The following is a 27,728-nucleotide window of genomic DNA, read 5'->3' as shown; positions in this document are numbered from 1 at the left end:
TTTTTTCTTACTTGTTTTTTTATCATCCATTGAAGTTAAAATCCAGGTTTTTTCTTTCTTGTAGTTGGTGCAGTAACAATGAAGTAAAAAGGTATCTGGAAGGCAAGAGACAAGCTATCAGGTAAAAATGGGCATATTTCAAGGAGAGACAGGGGAAAAAACTTTAATGTTGCTATTTTCTTTAAATTTTTTTTTGTAAAGGGTGTTTATAACAACATAGCATCAGTTCTGATGAAAATATTATGGGATAAGCAAAGAGATTTTGGGAATTTCATGACAAAAGTAAATATTGCTAAAATTAGTAGATTTTAAAACTGTAATATTTAACTTTGCCTTTGTTTAGACTGACCCACAGTAATCAGAGGCCATAAAATTTCTTCTCACATTTCCTGTTACTTTGTACCTTCCAATTCAAAAGATATGCTGTTGCTATAAGACATACATAACCTTCATTTAAAAATACAGGCATTGAAGAGGTTTTTAATTATCTTCTTAAAGAATCCAGTTCCTTCAGTGAAACCAACACTGAGTCAGTTGCTAAAAACAGAATTCACTTTTCATAAATCTTTTCTTGCTAAGCAATTATTTTGAATTCAAATCATATTTATTACTTTGTGGGTGTAGAAAAGCATTTTGGGTGTTGTTCTTTCTGAAGGCTGGGTAAAAATAGTGGTTAACAATTATTCAGATAGTTATAAATGAATGTGAGTTTCACAGTGCAGTGATTGTAAACATATCCCTGCATTTTAATCTCCTGTGCTAAATACGTAAAGTTAATCTTTCAACATTGTATACAGAACAAGCCTAAGTGACAAAAATAAAAATTAATCACTTCATCTGTTAAACACCAGACTATTAACAGAATCTTATACAATAAGAGTACTGTGGCTGTGTAATTGATTTCCTGCTACTTGTGATTGTTGGGATTTTTTCCATGTTTTACTTTTGCTGATTCTTAACTGCTCTTCCCAAGATTATGTCTGACTTGATAGTGACTTTTTTCCCTCTCAGTATGTTCTTGTACATTGTTTCTGTTACAAACCTCTGTTTACGTTTCATAGACTAATTTATATTATTCCTAGACTTGAAGATTATTAAAATTAAGTGTATAGTATCTGTTATTTTTAAATATATAAATATTTGGTATTAAATAGATCCTTTTCATTGCATGAATGTTTCATTCGCTGCAAGATACAAGTTCTCTGAACTTGAGAGTCAGACTATTTTCCGTTCAGTATTAGTGACTAAAGGAAAATACAAAGCAAACTGATAAGGGAGAACAAATATTTAGTTAAACCTGTAGAGACCTCATAATGAGGTTTTGCTGAAAGTATACATATGACATGTATTTTTCTGACTTTCTGGCTCTTTTTGTCAAATTCATAAAAAATGTGACAAAACAGGAGGTGGCTTAGTTGAGAGACGTGAGTTCCTTTTTAATGTGTTCCCATTTCACTCTGAATGGCAGAGGAAAACTTTAAAAATTTAGTTATTCACAGATGCTGTTTAGATGGATCAGGAAAAGACGAATGAGTTTGAATTCACTTATGTATTATTCGCTTGTGTATTATTCATTGAGATTTGAGTGGTTGATTTGTTTGTTTTATTCTAGCTATGCAAGAGAATCCAACAAATTAATAGACCTTCCGGATGACTACAGCTGCCTCATTAACCAAGCATCCAATTTCTCGTAAGTTGAATGCAATTACAGCGAGGACCCTGAAGTCTTCTGCTCCTTTTAATGAACTGGGAAACCTCTAACCTGAAAGTTAAACCTCTCAGAAAGTTGCATGGAGAATCATAAAGTTAATGGCACATAGCATTTGTCAGCAGAACTGCCCTGTATTTCAGTGAAGTAGAAATTGCAACTGTTAACTTCTGAATCTTTTTACCATCTAGAGTTAATATATACAGTGAATTTTTTTTTGTTTTGTTTTGGTTTTTTTGCTTAACAAAAGGTGTCCGAAATCGGGTGGTGATAAAAGCAGAGCCCCAACATTGTGCCTTGTGTGTGGGACCATGCTGTGTTCTCAGAGTTACTGCTGTCAGACTGAATTAGAAGGGGAAGATGTTGGAGCCTGTACTGCACATACGTACACTTGTGGTTCTGGAGTGGGCATATTCCTTAGGTAAGGAGCTGAATGCCTCTACCCATACTGCTGGGTTAGGTAGTGTGTGTAGTCATGAAATTATTAGTTCTATAAATGTGATTGCAGGGGTGGTTTGGAAAGGTAGTGTTTTGGTAACAATAGGGTTCCCTAAAACTAGCATGTATTCATCTTCCTATGCTTTGGTATAAGATTAAAAGGCTGTTTCTTTGAAGTTAAATTTCATAGAAAATCTGAATTTCATTTTCAAGTGAATTTGTTTTGTCTGTGCATTTATTTCTACGTAAGTATTACAGAATGATGAAGGTAAATACTTTAATTTTGTTATTGCTGCTGCTGCTGTTAAAACCATGAAAATTCACTTTAGCTGTCTTGTTGCATACAAGAAAAGATTAGATAATGTCTATTTTCACTTTGGCAAAGATTAGTGAGAAGTGAAATTGTTTTTTTTCTGGCTGTGTTTTTGTTGAGTATTTTACACAGACTGCAAATAATATGACATGAAACTACCTTGGTTTTAACCGCTATGGAGAAGTTATAACAGGAAGAGAATGAGATCTTTAGTTTAAAAAAAAAAGTACCTTTAAAAATCTGTACATGCACATTATACAGAATGAAAGTAGGTAAGAACTGGAAAAACAGTGTTTATGGAAGTATAGGAAACTAATAATCTAAAAACCAATACCTAAAAACTTCTCTGTGGTTTTTCTCTAGGGTAAGAGAGTGTCAGGTGCTATTTTTAGCTGGGAAAACAAAGGGCTGCTTTTATCCTCCTCCTTATCTTGATGACTATGGAGAGACAGACCAGGGACTCAGGTAAATATTAAATAAATGCATCCTTTAAAGACAGGAATTCTGAAACTATCTGGTTTCTAAAATACACTTTTTATGTTACCACTTTATTTTAATTATATAGGTAACGTTATATTTTGACGTTCCTGCTGCATCTAATATCTTCAAACATCTTAATGCTGACGTGTTTTTACGTCAAAAATATTTAATGGAAGACCTTTTCCAGGTTATAAATGGTTGTCTTGAAGTGTAAAAAATTTAAATCTTTGTAGCATCTGTAAAGTTGCCTAGAAACTAAGGCTGAAAATTATACTTGTATCTAGTGCATTTGTGTGGATAACCTGTGTTAATTTAATACCCAGTAAAAATACTATGGGATTGTTTTATTTAATGAGGTAGTTCTTTGTCTTAACTTCTGTCTCTGCTTCCTATGAGAGGATAATTTGGGGACATGATAATGTTAATGCTTGCTACTTTTGAAACTGGTCAAAAGCAGAAAATGTGAACTGGTTCAGCCTGGAAAGATTGCTGAAAACAAACATTCCGAGGTCTGTGGGCTTTACAGGAGGTTCCCAAAGGCTGGAGGGAACTGTTGAGCTGTAAGGGTGGGACACCAGACAAGGTAGCACCACAGTTTACTAATCGAAATATCTTGATTTGCTCTGATAAGAGAATGATGTTAAAGGGTTATCTAAATATTTTAGTATTTTAAGGGGTATTATCTAATACTTAATATATCACACCTGAGTGTTTGTGCTTAACTGCAGTGTTTTATCATTCCTGATAAGTGTTGTCTCCTTTTCAGACGTGGGAATCCCTTACATCTGTGCAAAGAGCGATTTAAAAAGATTCAAAAACTCTGGCAGCAGCACAGTATCACAGAGGAAATTGGACATGCACAAGAAGCAAATCAAACACTAGTTGGCATTGATTGGCAGCATTTATAATGGTTATCTGCTGAAGACTGGAACTTTATTCAAGATTTTTGTAATTCAGTAAGCTTTTCAAAGGCGGGATGAGGAAAAAAGTCTGAGGAAAAAACCCCAACAAGCTCAAACCTGTTATTTAATCTTTGTTTTACAATGTATTTCATAAAGATACCAGTTAGCATTAATCAAGTAAACTTCTTTCTATGTAAGCAAGTTTTATTAGTCCTATAATTTGCACTGTGCTTCCTTCACAGAAATGTCTTGGGTTATAAACCTGGGCAAATGAACTTGAGTTTCTGATAAAAAAAGAATGACTCTTTTTGGAAGTCTGACTATGATTTTTCTTATAAACTGCAAGAGAAAAAGACTGCTGAAACAGAAACGAGATAGAGCACAATTATGGATTGTGTTTTGCCCCATGCTAGTAATCTGAGCCGGTTTATTTATTATTCTGCATTTTAATACTTAGCTGTGTGTACATGCAATGGAATGAAGTAAGGAAGCAAATAATGTAGCAAATGGATGTTTCTCTCTGCATCAGTGGATAATTCACTCTTTCACTGTAAAACGATTTTGTCATTTGTACTCTTGCAGCTTTCTTGCTTCCAGTTGTTTTTTAACTAAAAAAACTAACACTAGCTTTACAAGTAAAATAATTTAAAGCCTTCTCCAGAGCATTGCACTCCTTAGAATTATGTGGGGTTTAATTTGAATTTAGCTAGGAAACCCTTTCACTTTCAATTAGGTGATTGGTTATTGGTATTCAAGGGTTGACATTGTGCTTTAGAAGTTATTTTAAGATAACAACACATGTAAGTCACAAAAGCTAATTTTATGTTAATTTGCAGAATTGCAGAGGATATTTTCTTCATTTTTGTTAACAGTCAACTTTTAAGGTGCAAATCCCATCTCCTTTTTGTTGCAGACAAAAGGAATAGTTTCCTCTGGCTTTGAAGGGCCACAATCACACTGCCCACATTTTTGCATTGATTCTTTTTTTTTTCTGTTGTCCCATCAAGTATATTTACTTTTGGCTTGATTTAAAGCTCTGTAAAGATGTTTGCATATAGTATATTTTATAAATATATTCTATAACTGCGCAGATTTGCACTTGATATGAGGGTGCCTGAAGGCAGTGAGTTTTCTAGTTGTATGTAATTAGACCTCCAACGTGTCTCTAAAACATCACATTATGCTTACTGATTTAAAATAAAATTCATTACTTTTATCTCTCCTATCTTCTGACAAATTAGTAAAATCTTAATTTACATAGTTCTGTTTCCTTAATAATCTGTGGGGTTTTAGTTAAGTCTTAATTTCTGACTACGTCTTCAGCCCAGATAAGCAATTCCCTTTACTGTCTGCCAGGTCTTCAGTTACACTTGGTCTGACTGAATTGTTCCTATTTTTACAGATTTAATGCTTCAGATAAATTTTGTATATTCATGGTGTACAGGACAATTTTTCAAACATTCAGTAACAGTATTGAGTGAAGATGTGAAGTATGAAATAAAGAAACTTGGCGAATGTGCAGACTACTTTTGTCTCTACTACCTGTTGTAGATTGAATCATTTATATATTGCTGTCACTTCTTATGAAGAGACATGCAGAAATTGCAGGAGCAAAGGATATTAATGCTTTATCTCTGGTTACCCCTACTTAAGCTGGTTGACATATCAACAATTTTCTGTGCATGGTACTTAGAAATCCCACTTTTTTGGTGACGTTACTATTCCTTTGCAGAGAGTCTTGCTTTTTGAACTATGTGCCACAGTTTCAAATAATGTGTAACTGCATTGAAAAACTTTTCCTGTAAGCATAACATTAAAAAGATAATTGATGATACTGATAATTGATTCTCTGTGCAAAGCAAAATATTGACAGTGAGAAGGATTTTTTTTCCCTCTGGGATCAGAGTTGGAGACTGCAACCACAAATAATTGCAAAGTACACAATTTATGATTTTTTTGCAGTTTGGTCATTCTTTACTCAAGACTTCTATTTTCTGATTTATTTTGCATGTATTTATATTAATGTAGAAATATTTATATATAACATTGTTTCAGTATCAGGGAAATAATATCTGTAATAAATTGGCTATAACTTTAATATTTATGAATTATGTGTACAATCTAGAATGTATTATGTGTTTGGGGGGAGGAAAAAAAAAAGAACAGCAAAACCACACAAAATTCCTGAACGTAAAACCATCATAACAGAATACAAAACAAAGCTGAAAGCATCAAGTAAGTGCTTTTCATGTCAGCATTCAATAGGTACTTTCTAAATGTTGTTTTTAGAATTTTGCTGAGCTTGTTCCTTCAAGTGTGCACCTTGTTAATCACAAGCTGACAGAAATACCTGGATGTGCAACATCTGCAGTTCCCTGGCTATAAATGTAAGATGATTATATTATTAGTGTCACTTGCTTCAGTCAGCTAAACCTTTCTTGACCTCTACCAAAAAGTCTAATCGTCTTTTTAAAGGATTGTAACTTATATTTTGTAAAGGGACGAGGGTTGAGGTTCACATCAGTAATGTTTTTTACTCTGTTTGTACTTGAAGATAAACACTTCTTACTCTCCCCAGTCTGCCACAGGAGGCTCTTTCTTATTCTGCTGGAAATACATAACCAAGATAACAAAAACCTGATGCCTTCTGACTTGTGCCAAGAGCCAGTGCTCCCCACAGCTCTCTAACCACTTCATCTGTAATGTCACCAGGAGTTCGTTGGCTGAGATGAAGTACTTGTGGATTCTCAGACTGTTGACATTTAAAGCTCTCCTCTGCTTCTCTACAGCTTCCTCCCATGTCCCTCAAACTAGTCTTCAATGCTGATGACTAAGCAAGTAAATTTCAGGCCTTCCTACTGTAGCCCTGGGAACAACCTGGACTGGAAGGGTTCAATGTGTTCGTTGCACTATACAGTTCAGTTCTTTCCCTGGGACAGTGGTCATGGCACATGCAGACACACAGACCCTTTTCTGTCCTTTTGCATTCAACATTAGGCCCTACCAGCTCTCATGCTCCAGCCCTGGCATCTCGTCTTGGGTGCATTTTATTTTATACTAAATGACTTGGTGTTTTGTTTAGAAGCTCCATCGTTGTGAGAATTTTCCCTATGACCTGAATGTGTAGAGGAGAAACTGGATGCTCAACCTACTGTGCAAGTACCTTTAGCATTAAATCCCAGCTGTTTTCCTTTCTGGAGGATTAAATTGCAGAAGGGAAGTTGCATCTCAAATCTCATGACAATAGTGTCGTGTTGTGATCAACTGAGTTTGCAATCTGCCTCCATTCTGCCCTGGACTCTCCTCTGCTCCTTTGTAGGAATTGCCTTCAGCAGGAAGTGGTGACTTTATATTTCCATACTGCTGTTGAGATTATTGATTTTAGAAGTCAAATATGACTGTCTGAAACAGTTTTGGCTTGAATATCAGCCAGTGGGGAATTCCCTTGTAACTGGTTGGCTTCCAACTGTTCATTGCCACCCTCTGAACCTAAAAATCCAGCCAGGATTCTGTCCACTTTGCGGTTTGCCTAGTTTGCATCTCCCCAAATTGGTTATGAGGATGTTGTCTGAAATCATATTGAAAGTTTTTCTAAAGTAAGACATCTGCTGTACAGAAAAAGTGCTTTACAATAGAAAATGTACAGATATACACAGGGAGGCCACCTCTGGTAACAGCAAGAGATACTGGGTTCATCTTTGTAGGGTTTCTATGGATCTTGTGATCTTAGTATTTTTGCATTACAATCTGCTTGGCTTTTGATGAGCCAGGACCACTACCTGGCCAATCCTGCATCATAGTGGGAGTAGGATGGTGCTTTTCAAATCTTAAATGGTATTAAAGGAAAACTTGGGTAGGGAGGCATCTACTTACATTAGCTGTTCAGTTCCTCAGCTCCTTGCGGTGATTGTCCCAGAGTCCTACTTCGTGCTGCACAGAGAAGGTTGTAGATTTAATAAGAACAACACTGGATTCAGTTATTATCAAGGCTTACCTTCTGCAGGAATGCTTCCAGGTGCTCAAGGAATGATGAAAGGCAGGGAACCTGCCAGCCACACCTCTGTGTGCACAGCTAACACACTGCCATTTGTCTGCTTTCTCTGGGTAACTGGTTCAGGCTGTATGAAACAGCTTCTGTGTATCCTTGGGGACGGGCACAGAGAAAGGTTGCTTAGCAGTGATGGGAAGTCTTACAAACTGTCTTTAGGGAAATGTTTCTCCTTACCATGATTTTTTTTTTTTAATCTTGGGATTTAAATGTTGAGGAATTGGGAAGAGTTGGCTTTTCCTTTTGGGCTATGTTCATGCAAAGGTGGGAAGAGTCTCACAGGAAGAACCTTGCTAATAGGTATTGCTGAAACCAAAACTCCATCTTTTGGTGCCTCATGGAAGCCACGTGGATACATGGATGGCACATTTTCATCTCCAGTTGCTGATAACTTCCAGTTACCATTAAGCAGCTTCACCTTGTTGGGAATGTCATTTGTTGGTTTGGGGAACCAGCAGTAACTGATGGAGGGGCATCACTGTAAGCCTGGGATAACTAAGCAGCCGCGAGCGCGCACGCCGCAGGCAGCTCTGGAGCATGGAGTCATGACCAGGGGGAGCTGGAGCCTCTCTGCCTCTCCTTGCTGCTAGCCAGAGTGCTCACGCAGTCTGGGGTTTTGCTGTCGAGGAAGTTTAAACTGTTGGGCCAGGGACAGGGAAGAACTCCATGTCAGGGGGGTGGTTGGAGATCCCAGGCTTGGCTGAGACTCTTGACCTCTCAGTGCTTTCTCCCAAACCACGCTCTGGAAGCTCATCCACTGGAAAACTCTTAGAGGCCAGACTAAAAGTCCTGCAGAGCTGTGCTTTTCAGACAGTTAAGCAGCTTTTTCCAGTAAGGGGAAGAAGGGGTTTCATTATTTATTTTATTCCAAGGCTAAGGGTTAGGAGAAATAGTTTCCTGGTTCTGTTCTGGGAGTCATCTCACTGTCTGAGGGCTAATTCAGGAGTGACTTTTTTACAACAGTACTGAGCTTGTTTTGTTGATAGTATTTTTCACCTCATATTAGTCAATGTGTACTTTGTTAAACATGTTACAGGTTGATAGAGGAATATAAGCTGCAGTAAAATAGTTCAGGTTTTTACAAAGCAGGGCCCTTGAATACCACACGTTGGATGTGCACTGTACCCGTCTGATCATGTTGGGAGTGTTTTGATGCTGTTCAGTGCCCCTTCTCACCAGCTGGCCCTGAGAAGTAGCTGAGTATTTATGATAATGTGTGAAAGCTTTGTCCTAAAACATCCCCTCACTTCAGCTTGAGACCCTATAGAAGGCCATGGTGATTTCATCTTGTATAAGTTCACTGTATCCACCCACACGCTTGATCCCACAGGCACCAATATGTGTGTCCAAGCAGTCTGGCCAGGACTGTGTGCTACAGAGGACAGGAGCAATGGCTGCTGAGTCCTCCCTTACATTCTGCTTGCTTGGTGATAGCAAGCTGGCTTTTGGATACCTCTTTTGTACCCTTAGGGATTCAGCAGGACCTATGGTCCTGTGTTTTGTCTCAGTATCCTGCTTCACCCTTCATAAATCTTAAATAAGGTTGCCTGTTGTCTTTTCCTGGTTTGGGGTGCCTTGGCTGATATAACGTGAAGAGGAATGGCACACACCACATTGTCCCTCGTGCTACCAAAGTGCAGGTCTGCTGCTGAGAAGGCAACTGTACCATGGCCATTTGGAGCTCAGGCTTCCTGGGCTGGGCGGAAACAACACATTTCTCAATATCTTCCCACTTCTTTGCTGTCAGTCACATCCCTCTTTATCCATATGTGCTGCTCTTTAAAGGCTTGCTCAGTTATTTCTTCTGCTGTTTTATACATGTATGTTTCTATTCATACTTCATTTGTAGCAGTTTTCACATTTCTTCTACCAATCTTTGTTCCACATATAAAAACTGCTTTGCATATTCTTATCTTGAGGCTTTTGCATATTCATCCTCTATTTTTTCCTCATCTTCTGCCACCTTTCCCCCTCTCCTGGCATGCAAACAGTAGATGACCAAGTCTTATATCTTTGATGGAGAGATTTGTCAAATGCTCTTTTGGAGGAAAAAAGAAGAGGGAGAGTATGAGGCATTTCGCAGTGCATCAGGTGTAGGAGCTACGAAATGGCAAGTACTGATCTTGGTCTCCATGACAGCAATGATTAAATGTTACTTTTTCATCAGTTTGTGAATATATATTTTCACAGTCTCTTTTCAGACAGCGTGAGCTCGGAGGTGGTAAGTTTTCCAGCTTGTCCTTTGCGTAGGATCCTGGAAGGAAAGCCAGACTGGGTAGTCAGCCCCGGGCAGGGTGGGACAGCTGAGCTCGGGTTAGGGATGGCATCTGTGCAGACCACTGCGGAATGTTTTAGTGACTTTTAAAACCAGGGTGTTGATTTGAAATCAGCCATGTATTTGAAGAACAATGTGTGAAACATATTTCTGTACTTGCAGCATTCTAAATGTGGAGGATGGTAAAGTGTGTTAATGAATTGGAGAAAAGATTATATAAAAATAACAAATGTGAGGGGATCAGCAATATGTTCACTGATGTCATTCACTGGTGTCCTATAACCAGAGATGTCTGCATTAGAGAGGTAGTGTTTGCTTTTGCTCCCCATAAAGACAGCTCCAAGGAGCCTACATTTTCTTGCAATGATTATAATCAGAGTCCTTTAGAATGAATGTGCAATTCGGCAGAAACTACACTAGAAGAAAAAAAACCTGCAGTAATTGCTGGGCATCTATTTAATGCTGTTGAACTAGTTAGGCATCTCATCTGTGTATATAAATCTTTCCAGGTCAGGTTTTGGTAATTCATAAAGTGGTCCAGTACCTGAAAGCTTGGGACACGGCATGAACTCTGAAACAAAATACTTCATGTTGTATTTTCTTTTTCTGTGTACTACTTTGTAATGTAGGCTTTAAACTCTGCTCTGTCTTTGCTGTCAGCTTGAACAGGATGGAACTGAAAATAAGGAATTTTGAGTTGTTTTTTTTTAACAGAGTGGTAAATGCTCTACGCTAGCAATGTGTGTCACTGGGAGCATGCAGAAGCCCAGGGCACTCATCTGGGAGGCTGCAGGTGACTGCTGCTCATGCCAACATGTGTGAGACACTTAAACATTTCTGTGTGACTAGCATTTCAAATTGTTGGGTGGGTGTGCAGTAACAGTTATTCAGGGCGTTGAAAGGTGTCATGTCCAAGGCAGCAAACCCAAGAGCCAGTGTGGTGGCTTCACTGCACTGGAGCAAAGCGGGTGCTCAGGGCGGGCAGCCCTGTTCCAGGCATGGCGAGGGAGGTGCATGTGGTTTCCCAGGGCTGCAGTAGCAGTGGTTGTAGTGAAAGGAGGATGGGATTGAATCCTGCTCTCAAGAGCTTCAGAATCCACTTGTAAGCCTTCACCAGTGACAGAGGCCTAGCTGTGAAATATTTGAGGAGGGTATGTGGCACTGGGAATGTCTCCCTGTGTGAGCAGCACTCCTGGTTGAGTGCCACCTGCAAACAGGGAGGGGACAGAAAGTTGTTTTATCCCACTGGAGTCAGGGATATGCTGTGGTAGTAATTATTTGTAATCTAGACATACCACTGTGAGTTTTTTCCTGAACAAAATGCTTCCTGAAATGCACTTAATCCATTTTTAACATTAAGTAATCTCAAGAATAATCTAAAGTACTCTAAAAAAAAAAATTAGACAAATAGAGAAAAATTTTGAATTTTAGGTTCTATTACATTTAAAATTCTGGGGTGAAAACAAGAAATGCTGTCATAATTTACTTAAAATATGCCTACAGCAACATTACAGAATCACTTTTACTTCTACTCTTGATTAATTTATGTAATTAATGCAGGATTCATTCATATGAATTTATGAATTCACCTTGCCCTCATTTGTATTTTCCCCCGTGGTTTTTTTGTATCTTTAACCTTAGTCTGTTATTTGTGTCTGAGAAAATGTGTGTGTTAATGGGAAAACTCACATCCATTTGAAAAAGTGTCTAAGGCAGAGCTGTGCTGCCCTCTGAACAGTTACTTGGGCAGGAAGGGGATTTGTAAAAGGAAAACTTTGTGTTTAGGGACTGATGAATGCAGTGAGCATCTCCTTCCAGCTTGTGTATACTGACACTGCCTGGCTGGAGAGTGGGAGGCACACACAGCTGGGAGGGACAGTGGTTCTTGGATGCTGCTGTTAAATTCTGTATTGTCAGATATTTCAAAGTGACTCCTATGGGGCTTTTGTCAAGAATTAAACTTCATTTTCACCCTATTAACAAGACGGTCAGTCTGTGGAATTGTGTGCCTCAGAGTTAGTGCTTTGGTCTCCTCCTTTCGTCGCCCCTCGAGCTGCAGTTGTGCCTTATCACGTTTCACATGCCCAAGTCTCCCCATTTCTGATTTGCGATGCTTGACCCTCCTGCCCGAGAATGTGACGTACAATGCCTGGAGGTTTGGTTGCCTGGTGTGCATCAGTCTGAAGGCAGGCTGCAGACCTGCCCTTTGGTCCTTGTTTTGCTGCTTGACTGGTCCCTCTGATTCCCACGCTGCCCTTTGCTCTGGAAAGGTTTGAGAACAAGCCATGGAAATGCAGTTCATCATGAAGTTAGTAGTTGTTTCATATTTATGGGCTATCCTTCTTTTTACTAGAAACAGGTTAATCAGGCAAGACTAGTTCTGCTAGTTCTGTGTGCTTTGGGAGGAGCTGCTGGGATGGGAGGTGGGAGTCCTGCTCAGCCCTTCATCTGGCAACACACGTGAGGGGAGGACTGCAAAACAGAGGTGTGTTCCCCAGGGAAAGGTGCTGCCAAGACGGTGCAGGTAATGGAGAGCCCACAAAGCTGAGCCAGCGTTTCCCACCTCACAAATGTGCTTTGGATCCAAATTCAGTAACACCTGTGAAATTACATGAGAACAGCAAATGCATCTGCTTTGAGAGAGACATTTATCTACTTCAGTGTTTCAGTCAGTCACTGAACATTATAGGTCTGACATAACTCAGAAAAAGTTCCACATACGCATTACTTCAGATTTGAGATAGCTGCATTGCTGTTGCCAGAAATAAATTTGCCTAAGCTTGTGTCTTCCCCACAGGGGGCTGTTATCACATGGTTCCATTCTATTTTTCTGGCCTTATCTCTTAATTAACTAATCTCTAATAATGCTCTTTCTTTTTTTTTTTTTTTAATAAGCATTTGTGATCTGTCCCCATTTTCCATTGATTATGCTATGAGAAGTGTTGTCTTTTTTTACAAACCAAGCAAGTCGGGTGTAAATAAGTAACTGTTTTGCTGGGATCCTTTTTTCTTTATATCTGCCTTTAAAATCTCCCCAGGCCATTAGCTAGGAAGTACGTGTGGTGCCTGTGAGCCCGATATAGCATTCCCATGCGCTTTGCTAAGCTGCACACATGTATTTGTGTGGTATTACAAAATGCCCAAGCTCATGTAATGCATGGAGGCTAATCTTATCAATTGTATTAAGGCTACTTAAGAACTAATAGCTTTAAGGAAGCTGTTTATATTTCCTCCTTTAAAGAACTTTAGTCAATGTTCTGTGTCCCTTCAAATAAATGTCACCAGTAAAATAGTGTACTTTTTGTCATTTCTTTAAAAAGTGATGTTTCTTAGGAGTTGACACTTCAAGGCCTTGGGCTGGCTCTCAGATCTGTGTACTTGGATTTAAGCTGGTAATCCATATGGAGGTACCTAAAAAGAAGTGGCCTGGTTTGCATGAATTAAGTTCACATCCTTCTGAAGTTTATTAGTTTGAAAATCAGGGCATGGCTCTGGAAGTCGTCGGATTGCTGCAGGCAGATTTGACTGTGGGAGCTTTAGACTTAAATTTAAAATAAGAACAATGTGTTCTTTTGAATGTTCATTGCAAGTTTGATTTAAATGGGGGGCGGAGGGAGGAAAGAGGCTATAAACCCAGCTTAGCTGATTGTCAAAGGTCCTGAGATTGCCAGTGGTTTCACTGGTGGAGCATGACCAGAAGACCATCTCCATGGCTGTGAAGATGTTTTAATTCCTATGTACTACAGAAGGATGCTATTAAAATAGTACAGCAAATTCTGTTTCTAGTAAGAGGCGGGTGATTTAGGAGTCCATTTGCACATCCTGACCTTAGCTGGGTACATGAAAAGAGGAAGGTTTGCTTTCTCTCAGAGCATTATATGGAGGCAGGGAAAACCTTCCCACCCACAGGAACACATAAAACAGGTCCAAAAAATGAATTCAGAAGGAAAAAGTCAGTAGTAATGCAAATTAGAGAAATCTGTATTAAACTGTATATATTTAAACATTTTCTTTAAAGAGATCTTTACTTGCCATACAATTTTAATACCTAAATTTACATTTGCAGTCAGCAGAAATATCTTTATCTAGAACAGCATTTGCAGTGTCACAAGAAAGTATATGTAAGATTGGATGAGTGATATATTACATGATATATTTTACAAAGCAGTCGTATTACAGTCTTGTGGTAATCATGTTACAAAGATCTTCACCAACCAGGAGGCTTTATTTTAGACAGAATTAGCATATACACTGTTTTTTCCCTGGTTCCAGTACTGTTCTTCATAAACCTGTCTCAGATGGTCTCTTTACCTGACTAATACCATTGCTCTGGGAACTGGCTTCTCAGTGCGGTGTTGAAAGAATAATTTGACAATTTGTTATGTTGCTGTAGCAGCAAACTGAAAAAAATAGAGACCACAAATAACTGGGGAGTCCTGTCTAAATTAATGACCTAAACCAGATTTCTAGGGCAGCAATAAATCTAGATCTCTTTAAAAAATCAGATGTCTAGTCAAATAACTGGTATAGATCACAGCATGCTGAAGTCTCACAAGGAGAAACTGTAATTAATCCTTGTAACGCAGCTCCTATCCACACGTGACTCCTCTGAAAAGCTCTTCTCTGATACATGTGGGCCACATTGTGTGCCATCCACAATCCTGCTCTTCTCTAATGGCCCAGCTTGGAGGGCCAGCTGGCCATAGCAACGCCTGACTGAGAAGGAAGGAGTTGCTCTGGTTCGTACGGTTCTGCCATGCAGTGTCCCTCAGCAAAACAAGAGATGATAGGCTGTGGTGAGTAGCAAATTGGCTTTTGTCGGTGCCCATGTTCTAGACAGTCTTATGCACAAAAGAAGAGAGTGACTTTAATTTATTGTAACTAAATTCATTATCATAAGTTTAAAGCTTTGGCCAGCTTTGAAAAAGTGAAAGGACACCACAAATACCTGTCAAAATCAAACCTTGCATGCAGATGGCCTGAAACAGCCTGGCCACTGAGATAGAAACTGTGGCTTGATGTACAGACACGTCCTTACCTGTCCTGCCTTGAACTGGTCTGTCCATCCTGGAAGGAGTTTGACCAAAAGCCAGAGAAGCTGAGCACAGCTGGGGCAAGTGCACAAGTGATTAAGAACGAAAACCAGTGGGCTGTGCAATGATTAGGCAGCTGCAAACATGACTTACTTTGAAGACCAGCCACCAGTCAGATGGAAGGGACCCACTGAGAAACCTCTCTGAGGTACACCCCAGAGCAGTAGAGGGTTTTCCCATCCAGAGTGAAAATAAGTGTGGTGCCTGGCTTGCAGCAGAGAGACTGAGGTGTCTGCAATAATTTGTGCATGACTGGGGCTTGTTCTCTTGGGTTTCTTTGCCTTTAGCTGAAGTAATCTGGCAGCTGAAGAAAAACTCAAGATGATGCTCTGTTGCCTTACTAGAGGGTGCGCACCACAGCAAACCCTTTCCATGCTTTATTCCAACACAGTATAATGAGAACAGGATCCTCCAGCTATGAGAGTATGTTTAGAGAGATGCAGACTCAAAATGTGCCTTCCCATTGATTTAAAAAATATAATGACAGGTACCCTATCACTGATAGAAAAGTAAAATTTGTAAAATTTGCACACTGAGGATTGATTTAAACTTAGTTTTCCCCGGCCTGAAAGTTTGAGGCTTGATGTACTTGTGGATCAATGGTATCCATTTTCTAGGACCCTGAAAAACATTTAAAGTGTGAGTTCCAAGGGGCCTTTTTGGTTTTGGGTTTCTTTTCTTTTCTTGCCTTAAAAATAGTTGGGCTTGAATATTCTGGAGCAAGCTATGAGGTTACATACTCTGTAAAATGTCCAGAGTAACAGTAACTGGCACATGCTCATAGCACGGATTTGACCCACTACAGAAAGAATCTTCTAAGCTTCTATGTAGAATTTAAATACAAGGTGCAGCATAAGTCTACAACACATGCATTCAAGATATACAGCCTGCAGAAACCCCTGAGAAACAAACCCCATGAATCTTACCTTAATGTTGTTTTCATGATGCTTGGCTGCTTCATTAAGTTAGAATTTTTTCTTAGTATATGAATTCTCAGCATAAGTTTGCATTTGTTCTATGTATATCTTAAGAATACAGCAGAAAATACCATTGCTTAGCACATTAACAAAAATCACATTATATGAGAGGTTTGTCAAAATACCTGTATGCTAAGTTATATACAATTCTAGAAATCCTCCTTCCTTTCAATTCTAACGTTACTCTCCAGAAACCCAATCTGTTTGTCTTTAAAAGCTGAAATATAGAAATTGTACTGATAAAACATCTTGAGTGAAAAATATTAACTTTTCAAATTTCACTTTTAATTTCAAAACAAGGTGGAATGGATCACTGTGTGATGCCAGCAATTTTTTTTTTTTTTTAATTTTTAAACTAACTTTCCCTGATACGAGAACACGTGAATATTGTGAGTCCTAGTTGGGGTCGTATCCCCAAAAAGATATGGATATGGTGTACTCACATTGTGGATAAGAGTATTATCCCAAGGTGCACTATGTTGTATGCTCCCATATACAAAAAAGAACATGCACAGAAATGTGTATTCTGATGGTTGATACATAACTTTTAAAATGTAGATATTCACAATTCTCAGTTTGTTTTATTTTTCTCTGAGAAAAAGTCCACATCAATTAGCAGCTCAACTGACCGTTGTGATGGCTGGTGTCTTCCCTCCTTCCTCTCCTTCAGCCCCTTCGGCTCCTGCTTCCACCTGATTGAACTTACCAAGCTTTTTCAAATTCTCCAGTGCGGATTTAAAAGTGTCCTTCAGGCTGTTCTCCAGGACCCACCCTTCACTTTCACATTCAGGGTCTTCGGGGTTGGGAATGCTTTCCAAAGAGGTGTGTAGAAGGCGCAAGCCAATCATCACCGATATCTGTGCCAGGCAATGGAAGACAGAGAGTGTCAGCCAAACATGGATACTCCTCCCACATCCTCACTGTCCTCTGCTATCAGCACTAGCCCTGGCTGGTGGTGTGAACCAAATGCCAAAGGCACCAACTTGCCACAGCTTAAGGGTCATGGGAATCCTCTGCACAAGAGGAGATCCTGAGCAGACTTCCCCCTTGAGATGCCCAGGAGGAAAATGTCCCTTCAAGAGTAGAAAAGAAGGTGGAGTTCTGAAATGGGTGAGCACCATGGGAAGCATGACACTCAGTCAGCAATGAGTGGAGGTATCACCTTATGAAGGAAGTACATGCTGGCTGCTGTGGAACAGCACCTTTGAGGGGCCACGTGCACAAGGGACCATTCTACATGGCCCATCACAGGGTCAGTGCCTCCTGGGAGGTTTTAGTGCAACCCCTGCTCCTCTACACTAGATATCCATAAAGCAGTTTTTATGTGGAACAACATCCTTTGCCACCATCCACTTAATTTTAACTCTAAATGTTTTTACTTTGCATTGACCTTAATATGTTTGGTGAGTATATTAAGCTGATCAAGGAAATATTCATGAATCAGCATCTCTGCAGAACAGAGCAGCATTAGGATTTGAGCCATCACTTTGTCTACTTCAAATTCCGGTTTTGTTTTTATATAGGGATGTGCATATAAGGAAATTAAGGCAGCAGGGGTATCTCTCACTGGTTCCATCTAAAACTCATATCTATTTCCAATTAAATATTACCAAGTCCCAGCAGCCCTGAATAAGGGTTTTTTTCTACTGTATTATGCTGGTGTAACACCCCTGACACTGGCAACACCCCACACCTGCCTCCAGAGAGAAAGAGTGGTTTTAACCAGTCTCCTCCTTTCTAACACTGTTCAGAACAATCTGACCTCCACCGTTGTGGTGCTTATGAAGAAAAGAAATCAATCAGATTGAAATAGAGAAAGAGAAAGAAAAGGCAGTGCCCAGAAGAGCCAGCCTGGTGACGTGGTAGAGCAGGTGGTCAGGACAGGACAGCAGTAAGATTAGTTAGTCTTTCACATGCTGGGTAAAGCTAAGATTGAGAACATTTAATGTTGTCCATGACCTCATAGGATTTGTTCTGTAAGGGAAGTACAATGCCCCCGTTACCCTATCCAAATTACCACAGAACTGATTACTTCTGGTCCTCCTAAACCCTAATGGCTAAAGAGGGCAGCAGATTTGAAGTTGGGATTCAGGCACATAGCATGGCCAATGGCAGTATTCACATCTGGCCTTTGGACTCGAGGGACTGCTCAAGCACGTGCTTCCATGGACCATTCATTAGCCCGTCTACTGTGGTCATCCTAGTTGTGTAGAATCAGTGTCTCCAAACTCTTGGAAGACTAAACTACACTTGGTTACTCTCAAAATTTGCAGATGTTTGTATTTCTCTGCCTTCATTCAAGATCAGAAAGAGAAAAACATTGGTCAAACAAACAAGCTTCATCAAATACTTCCATATCCAAAGGCAAATTTTCATACTTTTTAATATAATGCATGACTTGCCACACGCTGGTCCTCAAGGAAGTTTCTAGTGGCCCTCACTCTGGAAATAATCTTATCTAGCCAATACTATGATGATTTGAATTAGTTGAAGCACTATTCTATAAAAGTCATCAGAATTGACAAATCCCGTCACATTAGTCTTGAGATTTAAAGTCTTTGACATCTTCCTTCTTCTCTGAGTCACAGTTTTCCTGTTCTCAGTCACAGGACTGATATCTTCGAACTTAAATGCTGTTGCCAGTACAAAATAATAGGGCTGGATGCAGAAGGCGGCCTCCATGTTGCTCTCTACTTGTGCTGCCTCACTACATGTCAGCAGGAGCTTTGTTTTGTGATTGACTTGCCAAGTCCCACTATTTGACAGCTGAAGTAGCTGTTCTTGCAGGCTTCCTGGCTGGCTCTAAGTCACTAAATATGGTCCTGCTTTATAAAAGGAATGTGCCTGTGCAGCAGGGAGCAACTGACCAGCCTTCAGATGAGATTTTGTGACATTTTCTCTCTGTTTAAGACATTGTTTTCTTAAAAATCTTACTTAGAAAGATTTGGGGTCCCTGAAGTTGAGATTCCTTAAAAGCAGTGCAAAACGTTTGGGCTCTTGTCACCTCCACTGACCCGAGCCTGCCTTCTCTGCCAGAGAAGAATAGAATCCAGGAAGTTTGAGACAAGTATCTGGTAAATTTTTTTGTCTCCTATATGATCACACAGAGACTTGGACCACCAGTTTTGCTGAAGTCTTGCACCAGGGAAGGCATAACTTGATGCACCAGTATATGCTGGGGGTGACTGGCTGAAAGCAGCTTGGCAGCAAAGGACCTTGGGGTCCTGGGGGACACCAAGTTGTCCATGAGCCAGCAGTGTGCCCTTGTGGCAAGTGGGCAAATGGTATCCTGGGCTGCTTTAGACAGAGAATTGCCAGCAGGTTGAGGAATGTGATATTTCTCCTCTACTCAACCCTGGTGAGGCCACAGTTAGACCTCCAGCCTTAACCAGTCTGTAACTCTGAGCTATAAAGCTGAGCTTAACTGCAATCCAGCAGAGAAGGCTGGGGCATCAGGGCCCCAGCACTAGTCCAGTCTTGCTGAGTGATGATTTCCCTGGCCAACAGACAAACTGTCATGGAAACTCTTGTCATTTTACATCAACTTTAAAGCAGCAGGAAGAACACAGTCACAGTGTTTCTCCAGGGCTAGGGATGGACAGGTCGGGCTGGTGTCTCCCCTGCACCACAGCAGGCTCAGCCCCTCAGTCTGGGCCAACAGAGCGAACTGTGTCCATCTGGAGTGTCCCTGCTACCCGTGGCCTGGTTTTGAAGATTACCAGTTCACTCTCCAGCACAGGACGTGTAATGTGCCTCCTGCTCATGTGTAATGTGCTCTCCTGGAGCTCAGTGCTGGGCTCCCCCTGTGGCACCACATGGGAGGTGAATTGCAGGGTCTTGGCCTTTGCAATAGCTGTGACCTATTGCAACCCATGTGTTTGTACAGGTGAAGGACCTGGAGCATCTCAGGAACGAGCCTCACTCTATTCCTTTTGAAATGCTCTATTCAGGGCACCCTTGAACCCCTCATTTCCTCTTTGCTGGCTGAGATGGGTCGAGAAGACATCCAGGCTTGCTCTGCTTGACCTTCTGCAGCGAAGCCCATCTGTTTGCCAGGGTTTAGCCTGAGGCGCTTAGCTAGAGCAGGGTGTGATCTTTTTTTGTCACCCTCATGACCAGTTGTCACTCACGGGAAGCCTACAGCTTTTGTTAGTAAAAGCAGCATCTAGATAATATATTATCATTCTTTTCAAATAGAAGTTTTGATATTCCCAAACAGGTTCATTCTTTCTTGCCCTTAATATAGAAAGGTTAAACCTGAATGGCCTTCCCTGAAGTCCCTACACGTTTGGCACATTATGTTTTCCTACAACTCAAAATAACAGCTGTGATTAGTGTTTCCCTCCACGCTCTGCCTCCCTCCCCACACCGCAATACCAACAACCCTGCTGGAAGAGTTCTCTGCGGCCCTCAGAAGGGCTTTGCTGGTCTGAATTCACAGTGGCTCCAGGTACAAAGCAAACCCCAGGATGCTCCTTTGCTTCTGCACTTTTCTGTAACTTCTCAGAAAGTCAGTCCAAGGGGAAATGAAAAGCACAGAGCCAGCACAATCACTGCCCACTGGGCACACCCTGCTCAGATCCAAACTTACCTTGGCCAGGATTTGGGACCTCTGCTGCCCTCCTACTCAGTATAAAATTGTTTCCTATCCCAACTGGAATGTAAAGGAAGTGGTAATATTTCAAGGAGAACTAAATTAATGTCTGCTTCCTGCTTGGCTTCCTCCCTTCAGTTTCCCTTAAAAGCAGAGGGAGTTTGAGACCCAAATCTGGACCCTTTATGGAAGACTATCAGGCAAGTCATAAATATTTAGGAGGGCAAGTTATTATAACCCAGGATTGTGTTGTTTCTTTAAAGCTTTGCCCTGAGAGTCCTCTGATTGCCTGGAAAAAAGTCTCATTTACTATTTTGAAAAAGATGAAGAAGATATCTTATTTCTCATTATGCCACAGGTTGAAAAAAATACCCAGATGTATTTTGAAGAGTTACACATAAAATACTGCATTTTTATCACTGCTATTAATGTTAACATATCACTGTCATTAACCTCTTACAACTGAGCAGAGGTATGTTACAGGTGCCTAGTCAAGACTTTTTGCAGCTGGCATTAGTATTTTTGTGCATTTTTCCCCTGAGTTTTTGAATTTCTTCATGATTTTCATATATACCTGAAATACCCTTCTCTTAAAGAACTCTGGCTTTGAATCTGGATTGAAATATGAGCTTCTCTTTTTTTTCTTACCAGGATAACAGCATTACAGGGAGGTAGTGCAGTTCTCTGCCATTCAGAATAGTTATTTTTAAAACAACACAACACAGAGTAACTTTATGATTTTTTTTTCAATTTACAGATTATCTGGGTAGGTGTTTATTTTCTTAAAAAGAATCTCCATTCCTGAAAGGCTGTGGGCCAGTGCTTGTATCAAAACATAGTGCATCTTTTTTCAATTTGCATGTATCTAAATTTTTTAAAAGCCAGCTGAATCATTTAAAATTGGCAATGCCACTTGCAGCAGCCACTTCAAGGATTGGAAAGGGTCTGCTGCACTCTGTGTCGCACAGTGAGCTGTACCCTCACCTCTGTCCTCTGGTCCGGCCTTACCTCCGCATCCAGCACCTCACATGCCAGCTCTTGTGCCACTGCCAGCCCACGCTCCCTGAGTATTAGTATTGATTAAACCCCAGCTAGAAAACTGGCCACCTCCCAGAGGCAGGAGGGCATGTTTTCCTCACACTGAATGAATAGTATTTCAGAAGCAAAGCTGCACTTTGGGTTATGGTGCCCACAGACACCAGCAGTGCCTGCAGACACCAGCAGTATCGGCAGCCGTTTGCATATGCATAGTGGTTTTGAGAAGCAGAATAAAATAAATTTAATCCACCTGCTCTGCCTAAACCACTTTTTCTGCCCAAAAACCTTGGTGGATCTGATGAAAGACCTTAAACCAAATGCTGCCCTGAAGCTGGACACTGTGCATGGCTTTAGGTCTTATTTTCGTCAGCAAGTGAACCCACTGATTGCACTTTCTGTTCCACAAATTACTGCCAACATTTTGTGTATTTGTCATTCCCCACAAATGGTGACACGTGAAATTAATGCATCTGGACAGCAGAGCCCTCACAGTCTCTCCCCTGCTCAGCACCTTCCATTTGGCAGAAAATCAGTCCCTTTTTCCCTCTTGCTGTGGGATGCTTGAGGCTCTGGCCCCTTGCTCTGCAATCCCACACCCACTCCATGCTTCCCAGCTCTGTCTCCAGCCTGAGACCTTTTGGGCCTTACGCAGATGTTCACTATTAGATGTTCACTATTAGAAGTTTTCTTAGCTGGTGATTTATTTTAAATAGATTTGACCTTTAACTGAAAAGTCCACACTGAAAAACACTCTGCTCCGCCAGAGCTGGTGCTTCAGCGAAGTGGGGCTGAGAGGAGAGGGTTACCTCAAAAAGCCAGACGAGGAGGGTGACGGCACCCATGGAGCTCATCATGCCGCTGTAGTAGTTCAGGAGGGCTTCCCGACAGCCACGGTTCCACAGGTTGAGCTCCTCCGTTTGGTAGTCGTAGCTGTAGTGAGCTGAGTTGTTGGTGACCTGGTACTGGATGCAGGGTCTTGGGGAGCTCGGGTTGCAGCAGCTAAAGGGGACGCCATCCACTAAGTACCTTCCATCCACGTTGCTTTTGATCCGACTATGGGCAAGGGCAGAAGGAAGCGTGAATACACACATACAACACACACACCATACAAAGATATACAGGAGCAAACTTGCACGAAGAAGGAAAGCAGAGACAAGGAGAATTTTCCACTGTGCCTCCTGACCATGCCATTCCTTCACATCCCCTGTTCACATGGTGGTGTTTGTCCTGGGTATTTTTCCTCTCTGAAATCCTTTTCTATGTGAAGGCTACACTGAGTCTATAAATAACTCCTCATGATGGAAACGCGTGTTCTTGGGTCACTTCTTCAAAGAAATTAATTTTTAACAAAAGTAAACGGCAGAGAGAAATTGTAGGAGGGGCAGTTAGAAAAGAGTGATCACAGCATAGTTAATGTGGAATGGAGATGCTGGAAGTGACCTGACAGCCTTAGGACCCACCATATCCAGCTAGACCATTGATCCAGCAAAGCTAATAGCTTCTCTTTGATGATAGTAGCTCCAGGGAAGGGTTATGCATTTATTCTTGGCTTGGGAAGACAGCCAGTATTTGAAACATGAAATGTGCTTCAGCAACACGACGTTGCAAAATTTCCCAAAGGCCTTGCAGGAGCTTCCCAGCTATTGTCTATTTGACACTGTGGTTGTTCTGCATAAAGAGTCATTCAGTCTGGTGCCTTAGAAGGTGTTTAGATAAGGGATACCTTAGAAGGCAAATAGTTCCACTGGCACTACAAAAAAAGGCTATAATAAGAGAACTGCAACTCTAACACACACCATTTTCCTTAGGAAATGACAGAATGGAAAGCTCCAGTGATCTAGAAAGGTGAAAAAAATCTGAGTGTTACTTGTAGCTTTCTATATGGATAATATAAAATTGTGTCAGAGAGAGAGTGATGATTCCAACAGTTCAATGAAGGAAAATTCCACTTTGCAGTCATGACCCAAATATATCTAAACATATGCAATTGAAGTTTTATCTCTAGATGGAAAGTGTGCTCTGAATTAGGTCTAATTCACATTCATGTGTAAATGCTGCACCAGTTGCAGAGGGATTGGATCAGGCCTTCACTCTACAAATAATATAAAGATCACATTGTGGGGGACAGACTCCCACCTTCTCTGGAATTAAGGAGCACTTTGCTATTGATTTCAAAGTGGTGGGACTATCCCACCAGGAGTGTGAGCAGAGATTGTGTACCACCACACAGTACAAATCTTGAATTCACTGACATCCATTTGTAGATTTTTAATGCCCTACTTCCTGCCCCAGTAGTACAAAGAAATTACCTTGAGTCTCAGTCCCAAACAAGGTATCAATTATTAAGGACAGTATAACCTTGTTTTCCCTCTGTGCATTGCCCTTCCACTGCTGCTGGATTAAGTTACAGCTCTCAAATCTCCATATAATGCTGGCAAGTTTTTTTCAAGGAGTTATTTATACCCATGGGCGTATCTTCGCAATGGAAATGCTCTGTTATTAAATAGCGAATGTATTTGTTACAACCCTGCAGTGCAATGGGTTAAGTCTGTAACAGTTTTCACTATAAAGTCCTCCCTCAGAATTGCAAAAAAAAAACAGACCACCCAACAAGTCAAAACAACATGCAGAAAGACACACAAGTGAAATACCATTTACACAGTCAGGCCTAGATCCCAAGAGATACACTAAGCTTTTTTTAAAATTAATTCAGACATTTTTGATGCAGGCAGTACATTTAAAAGGCACATTGCTTCCAGTTTACAGGACCCATTGTGCAATCATAGAGTATGAATGTTACAAATAATGTTCCCAAGAACCTTGAGTAACCATCTCTTTCTTTGATGCTTAATTTTTTAGAAGGTTGTGGGTATTTATGCCCAATGCTAATTTTTTAATTTCAAAGGTGCATTTTGTTCTCGTGTTTATTTTCTGCTTGAGCTTACTGCACCTAACCTGATTTTGGGATTACAGCCTCTTTGGGCAGTGACATCAAAGCCATTAAGGTGTTTCTGATCAACAATCTGCTCTGGTTTGTATAGAGGAAATAAGTGCTGGTTTCATGTGAGGTTTTAAAAAATCAGGCACAGGAGAGAACTCAAAATGCATCTGGCTACAAGGGCCACTGTGTAAAGCTAGGAACATCAATAGGTGTTGATGCTCAGTATTATCACAGTGCTGAAGCAATCCATCAAATTAATATAAAAATAAAATTCTAAATATTAAGGATTTAAAACACATAAATTATTGGTAAACTGTTACTGCTTCTATTTATTTCCACTAGACGGCTTCATTGCCAATATCTAAGTGGAGTTTTAGAAGTGGTATCAACAGTACATATTGAGGGAATTCTTTTTTTAGGAAGTTAACAAATCACATTGAAATCTGCCTTAGGACTAGTGAACTTCTGATACTTTCCTATTCATTTTGAGAGTTGGCTCAACGTAATGGCTTTATAATGATGCAAAAGACAGTAAAAAATATTAAGTCTGTTTACATTGCGCTGAGTAAGAATATGTTTTATATTTTATGTTCTGGATAACTTTAGAGGAATTTGTCAGGGGAGGAGGCAATCTAGCTGATCACTTGGGATGCTTTATTATGCAACAGCAGAGAAAGACCTCATTTCATACAACCCCCCCTCCAGTCAGTGCCGGTTGGGACATATATTTCTTGAGGATAATACTGATCAAATAACGATGCTATGTGATACAAACCCAACTAAATCACTTACTCTTTCACTTCTTTGGAGCTGAAGTCCAGATATCTGTTGCTGATCCACTGAATTTCGAACCAATCTTTGTAGCCGTTGTTCCCACAGCATTTGAACTCAATTTGGAGCATGTCAATGGTCTTCTTCATGAAGCATCTTCCAGGGGTGTCTGTGTCCCGGTAGAACTTCATGCCATTCTTGAGCCCTTGGGCCAGTGTGCTGTCCAGAGAGCCCCGCATGAGAAAGCAAATCAGAGCAACGAAGAAAACGAGGATGTTAAAGACGAAGCATAGTGCCAGGTAAGGTTTCAGCATAGGCTTCCACTTGGCAAATTTAGCGGGATCCAGAGAATCGTAACAAATCTTTCCAGCAAAACCATTGAAGGCGCAGGATAATATACCCATCAATATCAAAGAATTGGGCACAAAGTGGCTTTCAGAATTGTCCATCACTTCGCTTCGCTTCCGGAGTTCAATTTTGAGGAACAATCCCATGCTAAAAACAAGGATTCCAGCAAACACCGAAAACCAGTTCATGAGCCATAGTCCCTGCGCTAGTTTTACCCTTTTCTTCTGATTGAATTTGACTTTCAGCAGTGCCATCTTTGTAATGGGAGGTGTTGGAAGATTTCACAGCCTGGACCCCTCTTCTCAGCGTAAGCAACTTGAGGAAGAACCATTCAGGCGTTGGAAGAGACCCCAAACGGCACATCAGTAAGCGAGCCACTGCAGAGTCCTTCCATCTTGAACTCCCCCGGTCAGGATTCAAGCAAGTAAAATATTCAAAGGTCCCAATTAACAATTTCACATTAGTGAGAATAATGGGCAATTAGCACCTACAACTATTTCTGGTGGTTTCTTCCAAGTAAAGGAGAAACGGTCTCAAGGTTTCAAATGATTTGATCTGGATCTGCAAGACGTCATTCTAATACCTTTAATCATTTGATCCAATTTGGAGAAATGTCTGTCAACAGATGAGTGGAAGTAATCCCTCATTTTACTATTTAGTAGATTTGTGCTCTCTTACGATAGGCTGGGCAGAATATGAAAACCCAAGATATAAAAAGATCTTTGTTGCCAGAATATGGATCCTTTGAAGAAAGAGGAAGAAGGCTCTGGGTTAAAAAAGAGCCCTTAAAAAAGGCTGGTCGTATACAAACATATACTCCCCCAACATGATCCTGATTTATTCATATCTACAGCCAGAAACAACTTTCTAGTCCTTATCCTTCTGTGTTGACTTGAAATGACATCCTGTGGCTTATGTGTTCTGAAAGCAGATAAGCGTGTAGTTTACGGTGACCTAAAAAAACTAAGCTTGGCATTTTCTTATACCATCTTGGGTTGTACCATCTCTGGGTCTCGGCAGGAGAGGAGGAGAAAGGAAAAGTGCAGAGAAACTCAATAAATAAATCCTGGGCTGAAATCTAGAGGTGCTTTTATAAAAAGTGAGCTGGTACGAGCAGCTTACTGGATAATCACCAGGCCAGAGAGAAGAGCAGGGATGGCCAAGGAGACCCCCCTGGGAGCTTACACCAGGGAGGAATTCAACTCAGCAGCTGGAGAGGGACCCTTGGGATGTTGTGTCTAGCCAGTCAGTCCAAGGGAGACACCTCAGGGGTCCTTGGGGTCTGCTGAGGCACTTGAAGCCTGGCTCCACTTTCACACTGTAGTGGGCAGAAAAGGATAGGTGCAATCCTCTTCTTCGGCAGTGGCCTTCCTCCTTGTAACATACAGCTGTTTCCGATAAGCAGAGATGCTGGGCTTTCACTCTCCCATTGCTTGAGGAGTTTTCCTCGATTTGAAATATCATCTCCCACTCGCCCCTCGCCCCACAGATGTTCAGAGCTACTGGGAAAATCCTGAGGCTGGCTCACCTCCTGCCACCACAAAGCAAAATTAACCTCAGGCAACCTCCAACAATGGAAAATTAACCTGCAGGTGTGTGAGGACATGGGCGCTAATGCCGCAGGGGAGAAAGGAGCAGCCCAAGGAGGATTGGGAGGTTTTGCTCCAGCCCTTCCACCAGACCTGCTGATGCCACAACCAAATACCCTGGGGGCATCCTCTAGTGGCTGCCAGCAGTATGGCCACCAGCCTTCAAGAAGAGACAGGGGAAGGGGACCTGCCCAGGAGGAAGGCAAGTGTGAA

The 27,728-nt window shown here is 40.9% G+C and overlaps 2 protein-coding genes across 3 annotated transcripts in view; one reads left to right on the top strand and one right to left on the bottom strand.

Moving 5' to 3' along the window:
* UBR2 (ubiquitin protein ligase E3 component n-recognin 2) overlaps positions 1-5,939 on the top strand; it is a 59,363-nt gene extending 53,424 nt beyond the window's left edge. For both annotated transcript variants that reach the window (XM_027682020.1, XM_027682022.1), the window contains exons 43-47: positions 65-121; positions 1,613-1,690; positions 1,959-2,129; positions 2,823-2,924; positions 3,706-5,939. In XM_027682020.1, coding sequence (XP_027537821.1) covers positions 65-121; positions 1,613-1,690; positions 1,959-2,129; positions 2,823-2,924; positions 3,706-3,847 — 550 coding nt within the window. In that variant the 3' untranslated portion in view covers positions 3,848-5,939. The remainder of the gene's footprint in view (positions 1-64; positions 122-1,612; positions 1,691-1,958; positions 2,130-2,822; positions 2,925-3,705) is intronic.
* Positions 5,940-14,177: 8,238 nt separating this feature from the next.
* On the bottom strand, positions 14,178-26,594 carry PRPH2 (peripherin 2). Its single transcript, XM_027682027.1, has 3 exons — positions 25,600-26,594; positions 22,673-22,919; positions 14,178-17,091 (listed from the first exon to the last, which is right to left on the bottom strand). Exons 1-3 carry the CDS (start codon positions 26,178-26,180, stop codon positions 16,855-16,857), a joined length of 1,065 nt encoding a protein of 354 aa, XP_027537828.1. The 5' UTR covers positions 26,181-26,594; the 3' UTR covers positions 14,178-16,854.
* Between the last annotated feature and the right edge of the window lie 1,134 nt (positions 26,595-27,728).

This window comes from Neopelma chrysocephalum, unplaced genomic scaffold (assembly GCF_003984885.1).
Source record: "Neopelma chrysocephalum unplaced genomic scaffold, ASM398488v2 Primary Assembly neopelma1_61b, whole genome shotgun sequence".
NCBI classification, from domain to species: Eukaryota; Metazoa; Chordata; class Aves; order Passeriformes; family Pipridae; genus Neopelma; species Neopelma chrysocephalum.
This window is presented reverse-complemented; position numbering and strand designations above follow the sequence as displayed.